The 21,395-nt window shown below is 43.4% G+C and overlaps 1 protein-coding gene across 4 annotated transcripts in view; it reads left to right on the forward strand.

Moving 5' to 3' along the window:
- PHACTR2 (phosphatase and actin regulator 2) overlaps positions 1 to 21,395 on the forward strand; it is a 131,956-nt gene that overhangs the window by 43,053 nt on the left and 67,508 nt on the right. The window contains exon 1 of one of the 4 annotated variants that reach the window (XM_071434365.1): positions 15,161 to 15,410. The exons of the other annotated variants lie outside the window; for them this stretch is intronic. Coding sequence (XP_071290466.1) covers positions 15,368 to 15,410 — 43 coding nt within the window. The 5' untranslated portion in view covers positions 15,161 to 15,367. Of the gene's footprint in view, positions 1 to 15,160; positions 15,411 to 21,395 lie in introns of those variants that run through there. 4 annotated transcript variants of the gene reach the window in all.

Raw genomic sequence — 21,395 nt, forward strand, 5'->3', positions numbered from 1 at the left:
GGACACACAATGTTTGTTTCCTTTTCTGCTATTTTATCACTTGTCAGTTATATTGATACATCTCTTCTCTGAAAATGCATAGCCTGGTGTAGGTAGTAAAGCTTTCATAAAGGCTTGATTGCAATTATAATGGGGGGAAAGGGTTTTCCTGTGTGTGTGAAAAATACACGGCCTGGGCCTTGCATGGTATTTGAGGCTACAAATGCTGATTGAGCGCCTTGCCAGGGAAACACAAGGAGTCCCAGAGCTCCTATGTGGCTGCTGCATTGCACATGTGCTTGAGCATTAGAGGTCTTTACTGAACCAGCAAATTTGTAGCATATTAGGTATAAAACTTATTGACAGTGAAATACGTCGTAGGGACCTGAGTGAAACAGCAGCAAAGAGGAGCAGAATGGTGACTGCGTTTGGCAGCTCAGCACCAGGCTGCTGGCAGCAGGGTCCTGATGTGTGCACGGAAATGTTCTGCCCATGGAGAAGGTCACCCTCCCCCATATTCTGGGTTGTCTTTTGTCCTTTAAACTGAGTCAGCTTCTAGCAAGCAATAACCTGAGAGCAACGTAATGTTTTGTTGTTTGGAACAATTTGCAGTCAGACAAATTATGTTCAGTGTAAAAATTAACACACAAGCCTAAAAAAACTTCAGAAAATGTATGGATTTTTCTTACTAAGATGTTATGGTCCATCAGTTAACCAATGTTGCTAGACAAGTTATACAAACAAAAAATGCCTTGCATGAATTGTGGATCTAGTTGTCTCATATTAGTTGATTTGATGGGCCAAATTATTTCTAAAACACCTAATATTTATCATATCATAAGGAAATGCCAGATTTGAATAGGTTACTAGCACCATACTAGTTTAATAACACTACTAGTTTTATTAAAGTGTTTAATTTACTAGTTTAATAATGAAATACCTTAAAATGCAGATTTCTTTTTTTTTTCTATTAGAATGGTAAATAGACGTCTTTAATATGTCTTCCTTTCTATACTTACAGTTCATAAATTTGAACTGCAGGGAGTCTTGCTGCTGGAACTCCTATTCAGACTTCTAAAAATTTTGTAGGATTAATGGGATAGTTTAACACAAATGTCTAGGCACTGAGAAGGTTTTCAGTGATGCTGGCCACACAGGAAAATTTGCAGTTTTTTACCTGTGAGCACATGCAACTGACTTGCATTCATTTCACATATCTATACATGGATATATGCATAATTGTAAATACATTCACGTAATGAAATATTTTACTTAAACACAACCTGCCTTGTGAGGCCAGGAGTTTGTACTGAGTGCTGAACAAGGGTTAAGTCTCTGTACCTTTAAAAAAATTCACTTTTATTAGCTTGAGCTGCAAGGATCTGACCCCTGACAATGTAATGTTATTTTAACCACACTTTGTCTTGAATTGAATGGACGTCTGCCTGGATCCCCAGACTGGGACATTGAGCTTTTGTGAAATTCAATTGCACAAAATGAAGGTGGCCCTATTTTGTCCCTTAACCAAAAGGTGATCTCTCTTAAGGGCTACTCTAGAAAGGAAGAAGTTTTTACTCTGTATACATTATTTAAAAACCTAAAAGCTGCTCTTTGCTTTCCTCAAATGTTAATCTGCATACTGCACTCTGATTTACGTTCAACATGTCAGGATAATGGGGATGGAAAGCACAGGGCACCCTTCTTGGTCGCATAAAAACATTGTAAAACATTCTGAAAGTTCTTAGTCTGTCTCCAGCAATGGACCATTAAGTAAGAGGAATAAACACAGAAGGGACCATTGACCTAAGCTCTGCATAATTTACTTTATGACTGCCAGCTACATTCACAGATTTACAGGCACTGGGTTTTATCACCATGTGTGAGTCAAGGTTGTGGTTCATAATTACTGTGCAGTTCATGGGAAAACCCTAAAGACATCTTGTGTTGTATTTTAGTAATTTGAGTGAGATCTGTGCTTGAGAATGCTTTGGAGTGCCTCTTGTCCTGCTCCATCACCTATGTAGGTGAGACCATTGGAATTAGATCCCAATATTACCGGGTGGGACATGCCTGGGCTCGTCTGGCCCTTGCTGCTTGACCAGAGGCGGCAGCTGTGGTGTTTCACCTCAGAGACACCTTTGGCTGGCTGGATGCTGCAGCTGGGCACTTGGGACAAGTCCAGGCAAGCAGGAACTCAGGTTTACCTCTGGTGGAAAGGCTTTAGGCGATGGTGAAGGGAAAAGGAGATGGATTCTGCCAGAGGGTTTCAATCCAGAGCTTTATTCCTGGCACACAGGCCTCTGAATGCAGCAACAGCTCCAACAGAACGAAGAACCAGAACCGCGTGGTTGCTGGGTCTTTTAAGCCCGGGGAGAAGGGGGAGGGAAGGGGTAGGGATCCCATCAACCAGGTAAGGGGGGGGAAGTCTCAGGGGCCAAATGACACCTGGATGCCCAATGTCCCCAGGGCTGAGAGGCATCTTTAGAACTTTGCCAATCACACGGTGCCCTTGCTGGAATGCCAAGATTGATGGACAGCTCTCAGCAGGAGGCAAGGGGAGGGGAAGGGAGAGGGTATTGGCACACCTGGGGGAGGAACTGGGATAGCTGAAACAGGCTATTACATCACACTGCAACACGAGACTATACAGAATCTTGCTTACTGATTTTGGGGGGAACAACTATTTACTGTGCCACACAGCTAACATACAATTAAATGTCTCAGGTATTCTGGAAAGGGTAACTGTTTAAAAAGAGAAATGGAGTGATTGTGGGTGTCTTATGTAGGATACCTTTTCTTTTATCACCAGCTAGCACAGTTCTCCAAGTGACTTTACAGAAAATAATGCCAAGCTGGATTTTGTGGGTCATACCCCACAACCAAAGGCATTTGTCTTCCATCCAGAGAGCCCAGTACAAGCTATCTGCAGTGCACATGAAGGCATTTCTGCATGGCATGGGGCTGTGCCTTGCACCCACATGAGGTCTTAGATGGAGTTTGGCATTGCTGCCTGGTTCACAGTGCTACCAGGGACTGTGGAAGAGGCCACAAGAGCTCCCCAAGTAGGTCCTGTTTTCAGAAATGTGCATTTTCTTCCTTTCACAAGGGGTCTTCTTGGGTTAATGTTTTCTACACCTAAATACTTGCAAAAACTGAAATTAAGTCCTTTTTCTCCCAGTAGGTGACATACCAGTAAAGGTCTTATTTCTGGCTCTCCCACATCAGCTTTGCTGTGTCTATACTGGAATGTAATTCAGTGAGCCACAGCACCATGAAAACATCTGATGTACTATTTTTTAAATAGATTTTCCTCACAGAGAAGCTATCTTCCTGAGCATTTCTTCTGTCAGCCCAATTTAATTGGATTGTAGCTGAAAACAATAATAGTAAATTTACATTAGCTTTAAAAAGTCTCTGCATTTTTTGCCCCTGCAGCCCATCTGGCTCTAATGTTTCTGAATTTAAATTTAATGAAATTTTTTCATTTGAACTGACTAAAAGTGCTGCATTAATAATCTGCTGTATTAAAAAGTAGTGAGAAAAAATGTGTAATATTGATGTTTAGTCTTGGTAAAAGCACTTTTCCCAAGAACCACTCCTGGCTTATTTGATACAATTGTTTTAGTTTCCTTATGTGTGGATTTGCAACTGAATGAACCCAAAGTAAATCAGATCAAAAAAGACCCCCAGGAGCAGCGTGGTTAAAGCATGCTGTTTCCTCTGGCCACAAGCAAGTCAATGAATGACACACAAGGATTTAAATATCAAAATGAGAGTCACAGATTGATACTTGATTTATACAATCACCATAAAAAGACCAAATGCCACGCATACAGGAGGAGCTGGAGGCAAAGCTCACCAGGCTTTCTGCCCTGTTGAAAGCAGCCCTCAGCAGGGAGATGCTAGCAGGTTACCAGATCAGAATTCTGCTACAGCACACTGGCAAGGGTGCAAAACCCAACCCTTTTTAGCCCTCCCTATGCACAGCCATGCACACTTGCTCATACAGAAGTTAAAAAGGGATGAAATGTTCCCCACCATCAAGGATGGCTTTAGAAACAAGTGGTGTGTAAAACCTACTACAAAGACAGCTACCTCCAGTTAGGAGAATGAAAGTGGCTGATTCTGAAGGTTCAAAACAAAACCCCAAACAAGTGCTTGGGAGGGAAGAGAGGTGCATAGTGTGCATGTTAGCATGAAATTGGATCTGATGGTATCCTTGAACCAGTCACACCTTTCTGACATTGCTGCTCAAAGTACAGGGCCAGGCCACTAAGGCCAACGCCCACAGAACACATTCCCATTCCAGAGGTGCCATGAATCCCTGGCAGAGCAGCCTGGGAGCTTTGCCAGCCCCACCTGCTTGCCTCTGGCTGCTCTTTGTGAACCCTGTGGATCCTGTCTATGAAGAGCCCTGTGGAGAGCTGGGGCCAGACAGGCAGAGAAGAAGCAGCCCCAGTCTGTGCTCTGCTAGTGCTGGTGTGCCTCTGCAGCCATCCAGACCATGACAGAGCCAGCAGGGAGGGGACATCACTTCCCTGTTAAACCTCTGGGGAATACAAGTGGAAAAGGGGGATGCTCCACCAGCCCTACTCCTGGGAAAAAATATCAATTAGTGTTTGCATTTCATTGAGAGGCAAGAACTGAGAGCAAAAGACTCAAATCTGCAGGAAAGACAGTTATCAGTACAATTTTGTCCAACAAGTGGGAAGAATAATGAGCAGGACTCCATGATATGAAGAAGAAGTATATAATATAGTATAATATATAATATAATATAGTATAATAAAGTAATTAATTAGAAGGCTAATTAATTACTTTATTATACTATATTATTCTATACTATATTGCACTTTATTACACTACATCTAAACTGAAACTGAACAAGAACTCAACTGAACCAAATCTCGTGACTGTCTCCTGACCAACCATCAGGACACACCTTGCAGCGCTTGGTCAAGAAAACAAAACACTCACACCAGAATCCAATTACCAAATCCCTTCAGGTAAACAGTCTTCCATAATGCATTCCACTTGTGCATAAACACAGGAGCAGCAAATGAGATAAGAATTGTTCTGATCATTCTTTTCTCTGCTTCTCCAGAAAAAAACCTGAGAGAGAGAATTGTTTCTCTCTGTTCAGAGAATGTGAATCTGACAGACAGTCTGCACTAAAGCAGGAGATTCATTTTACACCTTTGTTTTGGACACTTGTAGCTGGTTGTGGGCTTTCTTACAGATCAGCAAAGATGTAGACCAAGCACCACAGCTGTAATTGTGGTAGGTGCAAAAATAACCATGGAATGGGTTGGACTGGAAAGGATCTCTGAAAGGCAATTTAGTCCAACACCCCTGCAATGAGCAGGGCCATCTTCAGCTAGATCAGGTTGCACAGAGCCCTGTCCAGCCTTAAAAATTTCCAGGGATGGGACATGTACCAGCTCTCCAGGCTACTGTTCCAGTGTCTCACCACCCTTACAGTGAAGGATTTTTTCCCAATATGGAATCAAAACCTACTACCTTTCAGATTCAAGCCTTGTCCCATCTCCACATTCTCTTGTGAAAAGTCCCTCTCAGCTCTCTTGTAGGCCCCCTTTAATGTACTGGAAGGTGCTATAAGGTGTCCCTGAACTTTCTCTTTTCCTGGTTGAATAACCCCAGCTCTCCCAGCCTGTATTCATACGAGGGGTCTCCATTCCTCTAATTATCTACATGGCCCTCCTCTGGACTTGTTCAAACAGGTCCATGTCTTCCCTTTGTTGAGTGAGTCACAGTAATCCAGGTGGGGTCTCACCAGAGCAGACAAAGGGGATTTTCCATGATAGAAAACTGTCCAGGGCAAGAAGAACTGCTTTATAGCATCTGAAAGAAGCAGACAAAAGATGGGAGAAAGAGTCTGCCAATGAGGAGTGCAGCTGAGCGGAATGCCCTCACACCTTTTGTAGCACACTCACTCCTGCCATCACCCCAAATGAAACATGGAAATGGTACCTTGGGGATAATAACACTTCCCTAGAACCAGCAAGAGTTGCTCACATGCTATAATAATAGGTGCTGTGTAAGTGCTGCAGATGGAAAGTGGATATTGGCTCAATATTTGCAAAATGGGAATAATAAGCCCAAAGTCTTCCAGAAGACTGTTCGGCGAGTGTGGTGCAGGAAAGAATGTCCACCACCAGCTCTTTATTCTGCTGCTCTGCAGCCACTGATGAATTAAGTGCATGCTGTCTTGCTGTGAAGAATAAGTGGAACAGACATGGGGAGATGTCTGACATATATTTTGAGGTGTATTTAATATTGTAGTGTTTCCGGATTCCACTCGCATGCATGGGGTTTTGGCTTCGAACCAATGTTTGCATCAGTACCATGTGTCTCTGGAACAGCAGTGCTTACTTTAGAGCTGGCTATGAAAATAGTTTCCACTATAACCCCTTGTTTTCACATGCTTCTTTTATTTTATTTTGAAAATCCTCTTTTGAGTCAAAAATTTCCATCTGTATCTTTGCCAAAAGGTGAAGTTTTTCCCTCTTCTTTTTCTTCAGCTTGGAGAGAGAATCTTTCAGATGTTTTTGAGTCATGGGAGAGTGGAAAAAATGCATTTTCCCAGTAGGATAAAAAAAAATCCACGTTTTCACAGTAGTAGAAACATACAGGGAAGGGAAACTGAAGGCTGAAACTTGCATTTTGGTCCAGATATTTCTGTAGTAAACCAGCTTCACAGGGAAGGACTTTGATTTGCCAAAGGCAGAGATGATTCTGATTTGGCAGTTAATCAGGCATGGCTCCAGGTTTGAAACTTTGCTGACATTCAGAATATTGTTCAAGGTAGTGTCTTTACAGCTGGCCATTTAAAAAGAAAAGAACCAGTCCCCAGTGGACTTCTGTCCTTCAGAGCTAATTATAGTCCAGCAATACATTTGCATTCATTCTAAAATCTAATTGAATGGAGAGGAACTAGAAGAACACTGGTGCCAAACAGTTTTGAAACTTTTTCTCAATTCTCACTCAAGTCAGCAAGAGCAAATGAATGTTGTTGAAATCATGGGCAGGCTGATGCAGTTCAAAAGGGCCAAAGTGCAGGACAAGGTATGTACACACGACTGGCTTCAGCAAATGAGAAACTTCATTCAGTATGCCTGCCAAATTTTTTGTTGGATGTCTTTTCCCCTTCACATAGGCTAGGAAGCATCAGTGCAAAACTCTGCTGTGCTATGTGTAGTTACACTGAATCAGTTAAAAAGAAGAAAAGAAAAATGGAAAGGGGAAAGGAAATGGAAAGGAAAGAGGCAGGCATCTAACCATCATGCTGATGAGTGATCCTGCACCCCTGTGCTGCTTTCTATTACTGTTTTCTCCCATTGAGAGTTCTAGTGGATACATTACTAGTAAGTCCCCTCCATGTGTTCCAGAAAATCCACAAGACCTGAACAATTTGGGACTGATGATACTGTTGTGACCCTCAGTTTCATATTTTCTGGCTCTTTTGAAACTTTAACTACGCAGCCTGCACATTTCATTAAACCTTTTGCTTTCTATCATTCAAAACCTGCTCCAAGTGTACATACATTTGGCAAAGACATCCAAAATGATGTGTTTATTTTGCTTCAGTGCCAAAAAGCAGTGATTCATTAAGGAGCTTGGAAACACAGAGGAAAAACCACAGCCAGCAACCACCACACGTGCCCTGAAGAGCAGAGAGCTGTGTTTTTCTAAGGAAAATGGTTAGTGCAGCTGAATCAGTGTCATGGCTGCTTCTCTCTCTCTCAGCTGGGCAGGCTGGAGAGCACAGGAATTCTCCTGGATAGCTGGGCTGTGCTGCAGCAGCAGCAGCCAGAAGGCAGCCAGAGGCTGCTGCTATACCCAGAGGGGAGAGAGAAAAAATGCAAAATGGCCAAGGGGAGTTGGTCCAGCTGGTAGGAGCCTTTCCTTGAATGATGAATTAGGGACCTCCAGTACCATGCCACTGCTATGGTGAACACAGTGAAAGGTGCAACAGGCCTTGAGAGAAGAGGTGGAGGAGAGGTGGTGACCTGGAGAAAGAATAGGCCTCCAGCTGCTTTTAGCTGCCCTACTTCATTTTCTCAACTGGGGACATGCCAGCTTGTATCAGTAAAGGGGCCTGTTCATTCTGTTTATGGTAGCTCCTGATACAAACTCTAGCAGCAGCTAAAGCCTGTGAAAACCTGGCAGAAACCCGACTGTTGAGGAACTCTACACTCCAATGTGCCATTGTTACACCACTGCTTTCTTCTTCCCCAGTGGCTTGAACTAGGACAGGCAGGATGCTATTTATAATTCCTAATGTAGTCCTTTTTTGTCTTTCATCATAAATCTGGAACCCTGGACAAAATTGAAATCTGGTGACAAACACACTGTTGATTAGAAAATGTCTGATGGTTATTTTCTCCCTGGAAAAGAAATTCTGTCCTATGCTGTCACAGCGCTGCCACACAACAGGAGATGCTGGGATCCAGGAGCCAGAATGAGGCACAAAGGAAATTATCGTGCATGAAATACATTAATATCAAGAGTTCTTGCAACTAACAGTCAAAAATATGTGGAAGAGTTTTTGAAAATTCAAGGTTTAAAATTTAAACCAGGACTGTGGCGTTTACATTATTAAGTATTCAGGTGTGACCTTACAGACTTTGGGAAATATGTCATGTCACCTACTGGGGGGTTCTTCATCTGTTTTTCAGGAATATCTGATCTGGGCTTATGGACATCATGTGATCCAGTATGCCAGCTTCCCTTGATGCTTTAAATAAAGACAGAAGGTAGCTCTTTCCAGCATCAAGGGAACACTACTTAGCCCTTCTTAAAGGAGGCAAGATTCTTATCCTGAAGAGCACACATTTCTTATATTATTTTTCAGTAAATTCAAATTTAAAAGCTCTAACACTTGTGTCAGATGGGTCTGATTAATCTCTAATTTTTTCACTTTCATAATATTACACAAGTAGTTCTCAAAAATCTGCTGATTTGGAGAATTGATTGGAAGTAGTGAATGACACTACTTCCACTACTTATATCAGAAGTCTTTAGGCAGCTGATAATTTTTAAAACAATAGATGTGAACATAATAGTACTCCAAACAATTGGTGAAATACCCTGAGAAACCTCATTTTCTGTGAGAAAATGAAGGTTCCTGCATAGACCAGGCTTAATGAAGTGAAGCAAGGGAACTGGCTCCAGATCATCACAAGCAAAGTAAACAAACATTAGCAACAAGTGTGGGATGGAGGGAAAGGTCTAAAATCTCAGAGGGATTTTAAAGTTTTAGAATTTGCCTTTAAAGAACATTAGGGAAAGAAAACACCTTTGAAAGATTTTGTGGGACAGAACTGGCTGGGAATGAAGCATGTAGAAATGGAAATGTAGGAAGAAAGCACAGTGGGGGTGTAGGGCAGTTTCTGAAGCTGAGGAATATCCACAGGAGAGGAGCAGATCTGCTCTTCACAACTCACTAAATATTTATGTTGGGATCATTTTCTTTCTATTTTCTGCCTTTCAGCCACACACAGTATGTAAATTACTTTAAAAGTCCAGTGTGTACAGTACCACAGAAACTGCAATCTGTTATTAAAATGACAATGGAGATTTTTAAATGTACTTGCATTCTTCAAGTCTGTAGAAATCATTCCTAGAAAAACTTGCTAAGCAGCTACTTAATATGGGAAAGAGCAACGTTAAGTTAAAGGTTACAACACAAGAAAGCCACATATCAGATGATAAAACCACACAAGTAGATCCATAAACATTCATTACTAACCATTTAAAACCATACTGATGTGTTTTTTATGCAAGTTTCCTCCAGGCACAGGTAAAACCCCTGAGTCAGAGAGCACAAAGAGATGCCCACGGCTGAGGGCACCTAGCACACAGCCTGGGTGATAAATTATTGAACTCCTGTTGTCATGAATTGTTCACCTGCTTCCCTGTGTTCAAAACTGGCTTGCAAACCGCTATGGTGAATAATTTAGAGTAGCAAACAGGTTTGCAGGTGCAGAACCTATTTGGAGATAATTTGTGAGCAGAAAGAAAACCCATCTGCGCCAAATCACCAGGAATGGGTTTGCCCAGCTGTGCTGTTTTTCCTGCCTCTGATGACAAAGATCTAGTATGGATAAATAAGAACAGGCATTGAAACAGGAGTTGAGATCATCTGAATACTAAACAAGTCTGAGCCCCTCAGATCCTCCATCGATGACAGCCTAGCTATCCATGCAATCTTAATGTGAACAAGCAAATCTCATCCAAAACACTTTTGCTGTACGTTTTGATCAGAATAACCCATATTTGCATATTAACTCCTGTGATCTAAAGTTCTGAACCCTTACCTTCCAAATTTGGAGACTGAACTACAGAAGCTCCTCTCAGCTCTGTATAGTCGCCTTCCATTCTCCTGTGTAGACAGAATGCAATGGGGATTTTTGTGGCAGGAAGACTGGTGATGATCACTCACAAAAACAGCAGCCTCTTTTTTAAGGAAGATTTCAAGTTGGTTTTTTTTCCTTACACTTGGGCACTGAAAATAGTGGGTGACACTGGTGAAGGCACAGCATTGCTGAGCCATTAAAAGTAAAAAAAGGACACAAAAATATATTTTTAAGTATTTTCAAATAAGAGAACATTCTGGGGTTATTGAAAAAGTCTCTGTTATAATCCATGATTATGGCCTGTGACTTTGTTTTGATGGTGCCTGTTTAAGAACTGGATTCAGTTTCACAGAAAACAGAACTAGCTTTTTGCTCCATCATAGCTGATATTTCAGTCTCAAGCAAAGAGACTGTGGAGGTACTCTCCCCAAACTCTTCCCCTAATACCTGCAGGTTCTCTACAGACAGGTACAAATTCAATGTCATTGTTACAAAGCTTATTGTGACCATGGCTATAAAAGTGACCCAGCTTCTTGCTCGTGTTTGCTCCATGCCATGACCTTTGCCTTGTTTGTTGTATCATTCAGCTCTGCAGCCTGCCAGAGACCGGGCTGATCATCTCCAGCAGTTCTGCAGGAGTTGCAAGTGGGTGGAACACATAAGAAATGACCTGTTTGGATCATTTCTGCTCTAGACTCAGTGCCATCTTCTTGGTTTTTCCTAATAAGCACCTGGAAAATAGTCTTTTCCTGTTACATTTGCCAGTCCTGCATTACAAACCCTGGGATTAAATGTGATAGATCCTCCTCATAGCTTCTGTTATATTTAGGGCCATAAATTAATCTTGGTAACTGAGAGAATAGAAATACAATTTCCAATTTCACCTTTCTAAAATGCCTCTTAACATGAGCCTACAGAACTGTAAAGACCAGGCAACAACATGCTCTAAGTCATCTATTGCCATCCATCATCCCAGTATAGTAAACACTGAAATAGACCTGTCTTTGATGTTTTATTGAGGGGAAGGCATTTAATCTTTCATATGTGAGATAGATCATTGTGTGTATTATCTCACTCTGACTTTGGAAAAATTTGGAAGTTTTACATCATCTTCCATGAAGAGATCTCATGCCAGCCATTTCAACAAGTGAGACATTCTAGTTTTACAAACACTTCTGAAATTTAGGAAGAAGCTAATTTTTTCCCTTTTGGTGGAATATTTCCCTTCTTGAGGGTCAGCAGAGTGTCTCTTTAAGAGTACTCTCCACAGTATCAACGCAGTAACTTTGTGCAAGAAGAGGAGAGTTCTGTGTGTGTAGCATGAAGCAATCAGACATTATTACTCACATTGGATTCTCAAATCTCCCTGGGACATGGGTTCCAGGAGCCCCATTGATGCTGCTGTGTCAGAATAGTCTGGCATGACTTACTGGCACCTCTTCTACCCATCAGCTGAGCTACTGCTTCACCACCAGATAGAAGACACACTACAGTATACAAGACTAGCCTTGGCTAAAATGATCATGGAAATTTTAATCCTGAAATTCTCTTTTTAATCTTCCCCTGCCTGTATTTGCTTTGCCTGCAATTGTGGATTTCCAGAAACCCCAGAAGACTAAGATACTACAAAATGCTTAGAAGTCTGTTTGAGTGTCTTACCCTCTTAGATGTTTAGGTGCAAAGTGGAATATACAGCTTAAGATATTGTAGGATCATCTACACCCTAAAAAACAAGTATACCAAATAAAAGTGTATTTTATCTACATAATTGTAATCTTAAATCTCTGCTAGAATAATTTGTTATATCCTTAAACTGTCAACTGTTCTACATGCCAGCTATCAACATGGCAAGAAACCTAATGCACAGATGAGAACACCTGTATCATACTGCAGAATTAAAGTCTACAGACAAGCAAATATTAAATGTGTGTATTTTGTGTGGATGCTCACATGTGAATGTCAGTAGGATGCCAGAATCTTTCTGTATGGAGGCAATTACATAAATATAGCCCTGCATATGAGAAATGTAATATATCTTTCAACAGCCCAGTTTCCCTTACCATTCACAGAAAAGAAAGTTGTCACCATCAGTTAACTTAGGAAGAAAAAAACAGAAACAAACACAACAACTAAACCAAAAGAAATTGGCAACTACTTCAGTTACATGAAGGATGTGGTAACTAAATTTCATTTCTTTAGCTCACAAATTGACTTTGAGGACTTTTTTACGTCACGTGAAGCCTTGCAGACAGATGGTATACACTTTTGCATTGTAAACTGGGCTTTTACGCAGGAGGGGAACACAATTTCCTTTGATAAAATTAATGAGATTCACCAGAGGCAGACAGGAAAACTTTTATGTTCCTGTTTACAAGTGACTCCAAAGAGGTAACTCGAGTTTCTCAAAACAAATCCTTTAAAAATAACTTTTCAAGGTAAGAAAAATGAATGTGCCAAATTGCATGCAAAAAAAATCCTGAGAAATTAGTGACAGAAGTCATCTAATACAACAAGCCACCCTTCTGGAATCCTTTCCTTGGGTGGGCAAAGGGAGATCTCCCTTGCCTTTGGCTCCCACTGCAGAATTCAGCCTGGTTCTCTGCATAAGCCCCACTTGGTTGTCCTCAACACTGTGCTTTGTATGGAACCTTGATCTGGGGGTGTCAGACAAAGAGTCCTTCCTTCAGTGCTTCAACATCCAGGAGTGTTGCAATGCTGTTCTTTTCTTGCAAGGGCACTCTTGAGTTAAAATGCAACATGTCCGTGTTTCCCAAGTGCATTGGCTTTTTCCACACCTTTTGTTGGAGACCGCTTTCTGCAATTTCCATCTTATCTTGTGGATCTCTTTCCAGCTCTCTCACACCACACAGCATCTTTTTAAGGGAGAGACAACAACACTGGGTATGGGACAGCACCTTTTGTCTGATAAAAAAGCATAACAAGGCAATGGGATTTCTACCTACCCTTTTCTACTTGCACAGTTGTATGTACATAGCAATCCCTTTTCCACCAGCACTGGCTCACTAGGAGCTCATGTCGAATTTCTCCAAGCTCCTGTATGGAGTGAATTTCAAAGATACATTTCTTGGCCACGTAGGTTGGGTTGTTCCATCCTCCAAGTCTGACTTTTTTCTCATTTTGACCCTATTAAAACTTGTTTGAAAGACCTGAGTTTGTTGAATAATCCAGATAACTCTGTGACTGCCTTGTTCTTATTATCACTCCGTTAATATTTACTGTCTAAAATTGCTGCCTGTGGTGATTTATTTAGTCTTTTTAAAGCTGTTTGAAAAATACTTCTCTAGATTCCTGATAAAAACTCTGAAGAGACTTCCTGCAGCTCACCAACATCTTCATTAAATGCTAGTGCTGCTTGGACAATTGGTCTACATTTCATTTAGCTCTTCATCTGTTTGTGCTTTATTAATTTTGTGCTGTACTCACTTTTTTTCTCTTACTAAATCAACTACCTAGCAGAAGTCTATTACACTCAAGCCTCTGGCAATTTAATGCATAATCATATAAAATGAGGAAATAAAAGAGCTGTTTACCAGGACCTATTTTCTATAAAAAAACAAGACTAGCATTAGTTGTGTTCTCCATGTATTAGCTGACAATCACAGTTCTTCTGCCTACCACACAGGCAGCAGCAACTTCTTGAGCTCCTTTTGTGTCCTTGGTATAGGCCCCACACTAACAAACACACTTCTCCATCCTTGAAACACCACCACAGTGCCAACACAGGCAAAGATCAGCTAGCCAGACATCACTTCAATCCCTCTAGGATTTTCCTCTAGGATTTCCAGACCACTAGGAAATTGTAATTTCATCATGTCTTGCTAATAGATGTTCTTTAGGTGAGCCTTAAGTGTCCTCCTGTGATGTATATGAATCTCTGCTTATTTCTAGATGCTGCAGAGTAATAGCTATTAGGTGCTCAAGTTTTTGGGGGCTTTTATTTTTTATTTTATTTTATTTTTGGTAACAGTTACTTGTTTGCTCTAGCATTAAGTTATATCACTGCTTGGATGATGCTTAGGCTTTAAGGAAGACAAATTAATAATTTGTTCGTTTTGCCCTAGAGCTAGATGCACAATGTCTGTTTTCCCCCATCTTCCTCATAAGTTTATGCCATTCATTCTGTCCCTTCTTGTCACCTGTTACGGCAGAGTGCTGTCTGGATACCGCTGTCCTTGGCTATCTTCTTTCTCCCAAAACTAAAAGTAGTCGTGTCTCCGATTATGCACCTCTGTGTGTGGCGAGCGTCGGGCACTTTTCCAGCGCTCAGCCACAGCCAAACGAGCCTGGTCAGGATGCCATGCCCTGCCCGGGCGCTGCTTTTCCACTCGCGGCGGCAGCGCAGCCTGAATACTGCTTCCAACAGCAAAGAACCTCCAGCGGGGCGATGGGATCGCTCCCTGAGGCTGTCTCAAGTTTCCCCTGTACCTTCAGAGGGGATGAGAAGGGGTGGGAATAACTCCGTGTCTGGACTAAGGCTTTGGAGCAGGGCGGGGGGAGGCAGGGACCGGGACGCCAGCAGCGCGGGAAGCCCCGCCGGTAGCGCACCGTCCTTCCCAAACTCCGTGTGGCCAAAGGGGAAACTCCGTGTAGCTAAAGGAGGGTTTTCTGCCTTTGATTTTTTTGGATTTTTGGGGGTTTTTTGTTTGTTTTGGTTTGTTTGTTTGTATTAAAGACCCCTGCGATCGCGGCGCTGCTCCGCGCGGGGCCGGGGCGGGAGCGGCGCTCAGCCCCCGGGCCGGGCCGGGCCGGGCGGGGCCGGGGCGGTGCCGGGGCGGAGCGGGGCGGGGGCGAGGGCCGGGGCCGCGGCGGTGGCAGGCGGGCAGCTCGGCGGGATGACAGGCGGCAGCCGCCGGCCCGCAGCCGGAGCAGCCGCCCCCCGCCAGCCGGCGGGGAGCGCGGGCCCGGCCAGCACCGGGATGTGCCCTCGGGAGCAGCCGCGGCGGAGGCTGCGCGCCCCGCGGGCGGCGTGAGCGCCTCCCGGCCGAGCCATGGGCCAGACCTCGGTCTCCACGCTGCCCGAGCCGGCCGGCGGTGAGTACCGGGGGCGGCGGGGCGGGGGGCTCCCGCCGGGGGTCCCTGGTGGCGGCGGGGGAGCCGCGGTCCCGGGGCGGGCGGAGCGGTGCCCGCGGTCCCGGGGCGGGCGGAGCGGTGCCCCGGTCCTTCGGAGCTCAGCGGAACGGGAGGCGCGGCCGCTCCCGGCGCTGCACTGCCCGGCTCGGCGGCCCCCGGCGGGCGAGAGGCTCCGCCGTGCCTCCCACCTTCCCCGGGGCTCGGGGCTCCTTCTTTTCCCGTTATTAAATAAATAAGAACGAAGGCTTCCCCTTCGTAGGGAAAGGGAAGGAGCTCTGGCACCTCGCCCAGGAGCGCGGCTAGTAACCCGCCCAGCTGGTTGCTTTTAGCTCCAGGACATTTTATGTGTAAGCAGACTGTTGAAAATAAATAAATAGCGTGTGAGTGGAACTGTTTCGGGTCCTTTTCCCCGCCACTTCCATCCCCCCACTCCCATCCCCCCAGTAAAGCAATCCTGGCTGTTTGCAACTTTTTGAAGGTAGTATGAGCTTCTTGGGAATGTTGTTAAGATAATCCGGTGTGTTTTAGTTACTGAAGAGCGGGTCTCTTCCCACAATAATAGGATGTAGAATCTAAATTAACTTCAGCGAGATTTGAAGTTTCCTGCGAAATTCCTGCATGCCTGTTTTTCCTCAACGCCTGTTTCCTTTACATCCTCAAAACAAACAAACAAACAAAAAAACCCCAACCAAACCAAAAAAACCCAACCAACAAAATCCTGTTGTGGACTTTAATGCTGAAGACTGAACTTTATCCTTAATTTGCTTATTGCTGTTAATGTGGGAATGTTTTGTGAAATGGGAGACAGGGCAACAAACTTTCTCTTTTCTCCTTTTAATTTTTTTTCATTGCTGTTTCAGAGAATAGTTTTAGTATTAATGCATAATTTTCAGACAAACTTGGTTATATTCCTAGTCACACCATCCCAATCAAAACCTTGGATGCTTTTCTCACCTGTCAAGCATTGCATGAAAGAAAAATTGGACCGTTTCCAAGAAATGTTACCATCCTGTTGAAGGTTTCACCTGGCAGCCAGTGTGTTAGGATTGTTTCAAGGTAGTCATCAGAAAGCAGATGTAAGGAAACAGATGGACTGGTTAAAAATTTTTGTTAAACTTCCTGTACAAAAAAAGTGACCAAACTCAAGTTCAAAAGTCTATTGTGAGAGCATTTTGCCTTGGGGGGGCATGTATCTTGACCAAGGATAACTGTAGTGCCTGTGTTTGCTTGGGTGGGTGATAATGGACAATAATTGGGCTGAATTTCTAGCTATACCTCAAAGGAAAAAAAAATCACTGTTGGATTCTTTCCTGATTGAAAAGAAAATTTTCAATCAGGAGCAGTGAGAGACAGGCATCTGAAGATGTAAGTTATGATGATGCTGCCTCAATATTGCCAAGTAAATTTTAGTTATCTCATTTTAAGAGCACCTCAGTTTGTGATGAGACAGTGGTAGTGCCCCCGGGAGGTTTCTAGCAGAGTAACTCCACTGCACTTTTATTGCTGTTGAAATTGTTGGGATGGTATATCCTCAACAAGAAATGATAGGGGCAAGTAGGTTTCTGGGTGGCATGGATTCTTGGGGGTGCATTTGTTTTCTCTAGTCTGTTTTACTGACATGATCTGGACACTTAATCCATTGTGAAGTTTGGGAGGCCCTATCCGTCTGTGATCAGGGCAGGGGAATGACTTCACTGGTTCCTGTTCCATGGGTTGCCCTTTAGGCAAGCAGGCCTAAAATCTTCGTTGATTTTGGTGTTCCAGGCAGCTCCAAGCCATTTAAGTCTTTGACAGCTGCTAGAGATTAGAGTTGAAGCAGATATCTGTCCTGCACACGCAGGGGCTACAAATCTGTTTTAGTGCTACGGAATCAATAGTGCATTCAGGTCCTCACTGAGCCACACAAAAGCAGCTGTGACGAGTTGCTGCCTGTTCGCTCCCTTGTCCTCCAGCCATGCCAGCCTGGAGGGCTCAGGCCCTGCCCCACGAGCCCGGCTGTGCCCCTGCAGGGCTCAGAGGGGCTGTTGGCTCTGGGCAGGGGAGGGCACCACTGCTAAATCACCATGGGGCCTTCAGGTAGACTGCTCAAGTGAACATGGTTTGATGTAGCAAAGTAAAATAAAAGATTTTTCCTGAAAGTCACAGAGTGACTTAGAAGAGATAAAATAAATACATAACACAATACTCAGGATGGACCTCCGCCAGTGTCCTGAAGGGCTGGGTTTTTAAGATTTGCTTTAAGTTAAAGGTTTTACTCTTGGAAATGTAAATATATGTTGAAGTATTTAAACAGATCAAGGTCCCAGTGTCACTTTCCTATTGGGTTAAGGGCAGGACTGAGGTCTAATCATAACATTCAAAGTCCTTCTCGACTGGGCAGATGTAGACTCATACCAGATGGATTAGCATGCCTATAAAGAGAGGAAGAACTTCAGATTTTCATACTCCATTGGAACTTTCTTTAGCCATACTGTTGGGCTAGAGTTTGCCATCAGCTGCATGTGAGTGGGTATTGAAGTGTTTTGGACAGGAGGATCTGGGCTTCAGTCATCTCTCATAACTATGAGTGGTAGATGGGCAGCAAAGCAGGCCTTGGATTGCCTGGTTGGTGTCCATAGGCAGCTTTTGCTTCTTCTCCCAGGTTACAGCTTTCCAGTCATTTAGATAGATTTTTAAAGCTTGTTTGTTATTTGCCAGGGTTAGAAAATGTGAACAAACATCAATCACAACAGGAGCTTGGGAAGACAATATAGATAATGTGGATAATGGGGAGCACATATCCTTGTTCATTTTCTTTCCTCTTCTCTGATTTTCCCACGCCTGGCAGGACTTGATTAACGTGATCTCTCCCCATTTACTGGCTGGAGTTGAGTGTTTTTGGGGGTTATCAGTCATTGTGTGCAAAAGCTATCTCTTCTACTTTCTGATCTACAGCTTATTAAAGGGCAGCAGAGCTGTGCACTTTTTTCAGTTTGTTTTTTTTTTTTCTCTTTTAGATTTCTTCTTTGGTAGTTCAGTACCAACCATAGCACAGAGAAACAAACAGTGGAGACACGATCAGCATATTGGGAAGGTAGCATTTCAAAGCAGAACTAGTTAGGTGGGAAAAGATTTTTGTTGTTTCTTGAGTTGTGATGCCTTTTCAAGAATGAAATTTCCAGTAAAAACAGACCTTGTTAGTGTTCCTAGGAATAGGTCAGGCAGCTCAGCCTGGAATGTGGAGCACAAGCAGAGGGTATGGGAAGGGGTAGGACAAGTTGCAAAGGGAAGGTCCCGGGAAACTCTTGCCCCACTGGTCAGGGTGCTCAGTGGGGTCAGAGCCCTGTGCTGACCTGCTGTGCCAAGGATGAGATCTGCAGGGCTGCACTCTGGGCTGGGGGGAGTTCCTCTGCTCACATACATTTTGCAGAAACAGAGCACAAACTGTCTGGCTTGCATTTCATCCTTTTACAGTCACACAGTTTTGTTTTTTTCAAGGGCATGAAAATGTACTTCAACAGCACAGGAAAACCATTTCCCACCCAGCTCCCCCCATGAGATGAAAGCAGTCACTGGTAGGATCCTGTTGTTTGTTGACCTTGGCACTCGGTGAGATGATTCTCATAGGTCAGAAGTGAACATGTTTCTCAGACTGCTGCTTTTCATCTCTCTTGGCTTTATGGGATTTCCTGTTCATGGACGAGGAAACAACAGCTTCACCTGTGTCTGTGCAGAGGAACTGTAATTGTGTAAACTGGGCGAGCTTGTCATAATCCTGAAATGAAATGGGAAACTACTATTTGCTTCAGCACTTCTAGATGCTGCTAAAGAAACAAATTGGTTATCCATGGAGAAATTCCAAGACTTGTCTAGTAGAAGTTGTTACTCCAATAGTGCTCTGCATTAGTAGCTGCTTGTGAGCCTTACTAAGGGCATTGTTGTGGAGCAAGCCCTCCTGTTCCTGAGGAGCTGGACATGGAGATGCTCAGCCATAGACCTAAATTCTCATCCTGACTCAGTCCACTATGACTCTGAATGTGCAGAAAAGCCCTCAGAGTAATAATTTTTAAAGGGTTTAAAAAGGAAATTTGTTTTTCTCCTCTGGCTATTTTTCCTTTCTAAAGTGGAAGAACTTTGAAACTCCTTGCACTTTACAAGAAGGCATTTCAAAGCACTTACAGGTGCAGTGAGCTACTTCCAACACACCTGTCAGCTGGTCATTTCAGGTTTTGCTGCACTTGAAAGAGTGGAAAGCAGAGCTATTGAGATGAAATGGTAACTTTCATTTGATGTGAAGCCCTAAATGACTTGTCCACAGCCACAAAGGACATACTTAGCAGAGAGCCTCATATTCCGTATTTTTTTCCCTGAGATTTAAATTGGTTTGGGACTTTGAGGCTGAACTCTCATAAGACTACGTTGGGAATCCTATTCATTTCTCCCTGTTTTTTTTAATGCTTTTGTAAGTTATGCAAGAGTTTTAAGTACAATGTAAAGGTGTACTGTTTTCATTTGGTGCTAAATTTCTATCCAAAGCTATTCAGCTATTTTTGGGAAACTGTTCACCCTGCCAGTGTTGTCAGATGGGACTACAGTTGTGACAGCTTCAGAATTTGGGTTAATTAAATATGTAATCTGCCTTAGACTTCAGGCTGATTGAGTGGATATTTTGGATGCCTGGTCAAAGGTATAAAAAGGCCATGTTTTTGGACAGAATGGGTAGCCATGAATTTGCCTGCTACTAATGAGAACTGCAAGAGCTCTTTTTAAAATTTGACGCTTGTGTTTATTGAGCTGAAATATGAAAAGCAATGACAGCTGCTGGAAGCGCGGGTCTCATCATGCTCCCAAAACCATGATTCTGATTTGAGCTGTTGGTGAGGGTCTGAATGTAAGTGTGTGGAATGAACCACTATTTATAGAGAAAAAATTGTGCACCCTTTGAGTGTAGCATGTGTATGGAATACAAAGCGTCTGTGCTGCCACACGCTCTGTGATCCCCGGAGCAGAGCGGTGCCCCCGTGGCTCCTCAGCTGCAGCAATTCCTCACTGCAGAGGAGGCTGCAACCTGAGCCTGCACCCTGGGGCACGGCCAAAACACGGGTCTCATAAGGACACAGGGCACCAGCCTCACCATGGGGACCACATCTGTGTGAAAACAAAGATGTAGAGCTCAACAGGTTGGTGTCTCACCTCCTCTCCCTCTGAGGCTGCTTCAGGCATGACCAGAATTTCTCCTCATTTAGCTGCCATGGTACGTGACCTTTCATGTCAGGCATGCTGGCTGAGATATCTTCATGTGCTGATGTTTGGTAGCCACTAATCACCTGTTCCCAGCGTTAATCATCAGCTTCCTCATCTGCCATGAGGAGAACAGGAGCTCCCGGGCAGGGGCAGAGCCTTTGCTGGCTGCCTGTTTGTGTGGGGGTTGTCTTCTCAGATGACCACCCCGATACTTCCCCCAGATGAAAAGATCTTGTTTCCTGCTGAGCCCCCTGTGCTAAGCCCCAGTGACAACTGATGCCACGCTGCTGGATCCCAGCCACTCCTTGGATCAGTTGTCCTTCCTTCCTAGATCCTCCTCCTTGGCTTTCTTACTCCTGAGGAATTTCTCCTGAGTCATATGGCCTCATCCTTAGGTGGTGTTTTCTGTTATAGATTTCAAAATGCTTTCCAGTCCTTTTTATTTAATTCCTTGGTTTAAATGGGAAAACTTATCAGAAGTAAGCAGGACAGCACCTAAGATAGCCAGGACGAAACAAAAGAGCTCTCAAATCCTCATCAGTGTTTGCATCATATCAAATAGTCCAGCCTATTAAAAACAGAAAGGACTTACACATTTATATATTTCTTTGTGTGTTTTTTTCCTTAAAGTTGTCCTTTATTAATTTTGAACGCTGATGCTTTTTGAGGTTTAAAAAATGTAACGTTGCAGAAAAATACTTCTGAAATCATGCTGGTATGAGT

Source organism: Agelaius tricolor, unplaced genomic scaffold (assembly GCF_023055355.1).
Source record: "Agelaius tricolor isolate 1412-34295 unplaced genomic scaffold, bAgeTri1.0.p SCAF_1, whole genome shotgun sequence".
NCBI lineage: Eukaryota > Metazoa > Chordata > Aves > Passeriformes > Icteridae > Agelaius > Agelaius tricolor.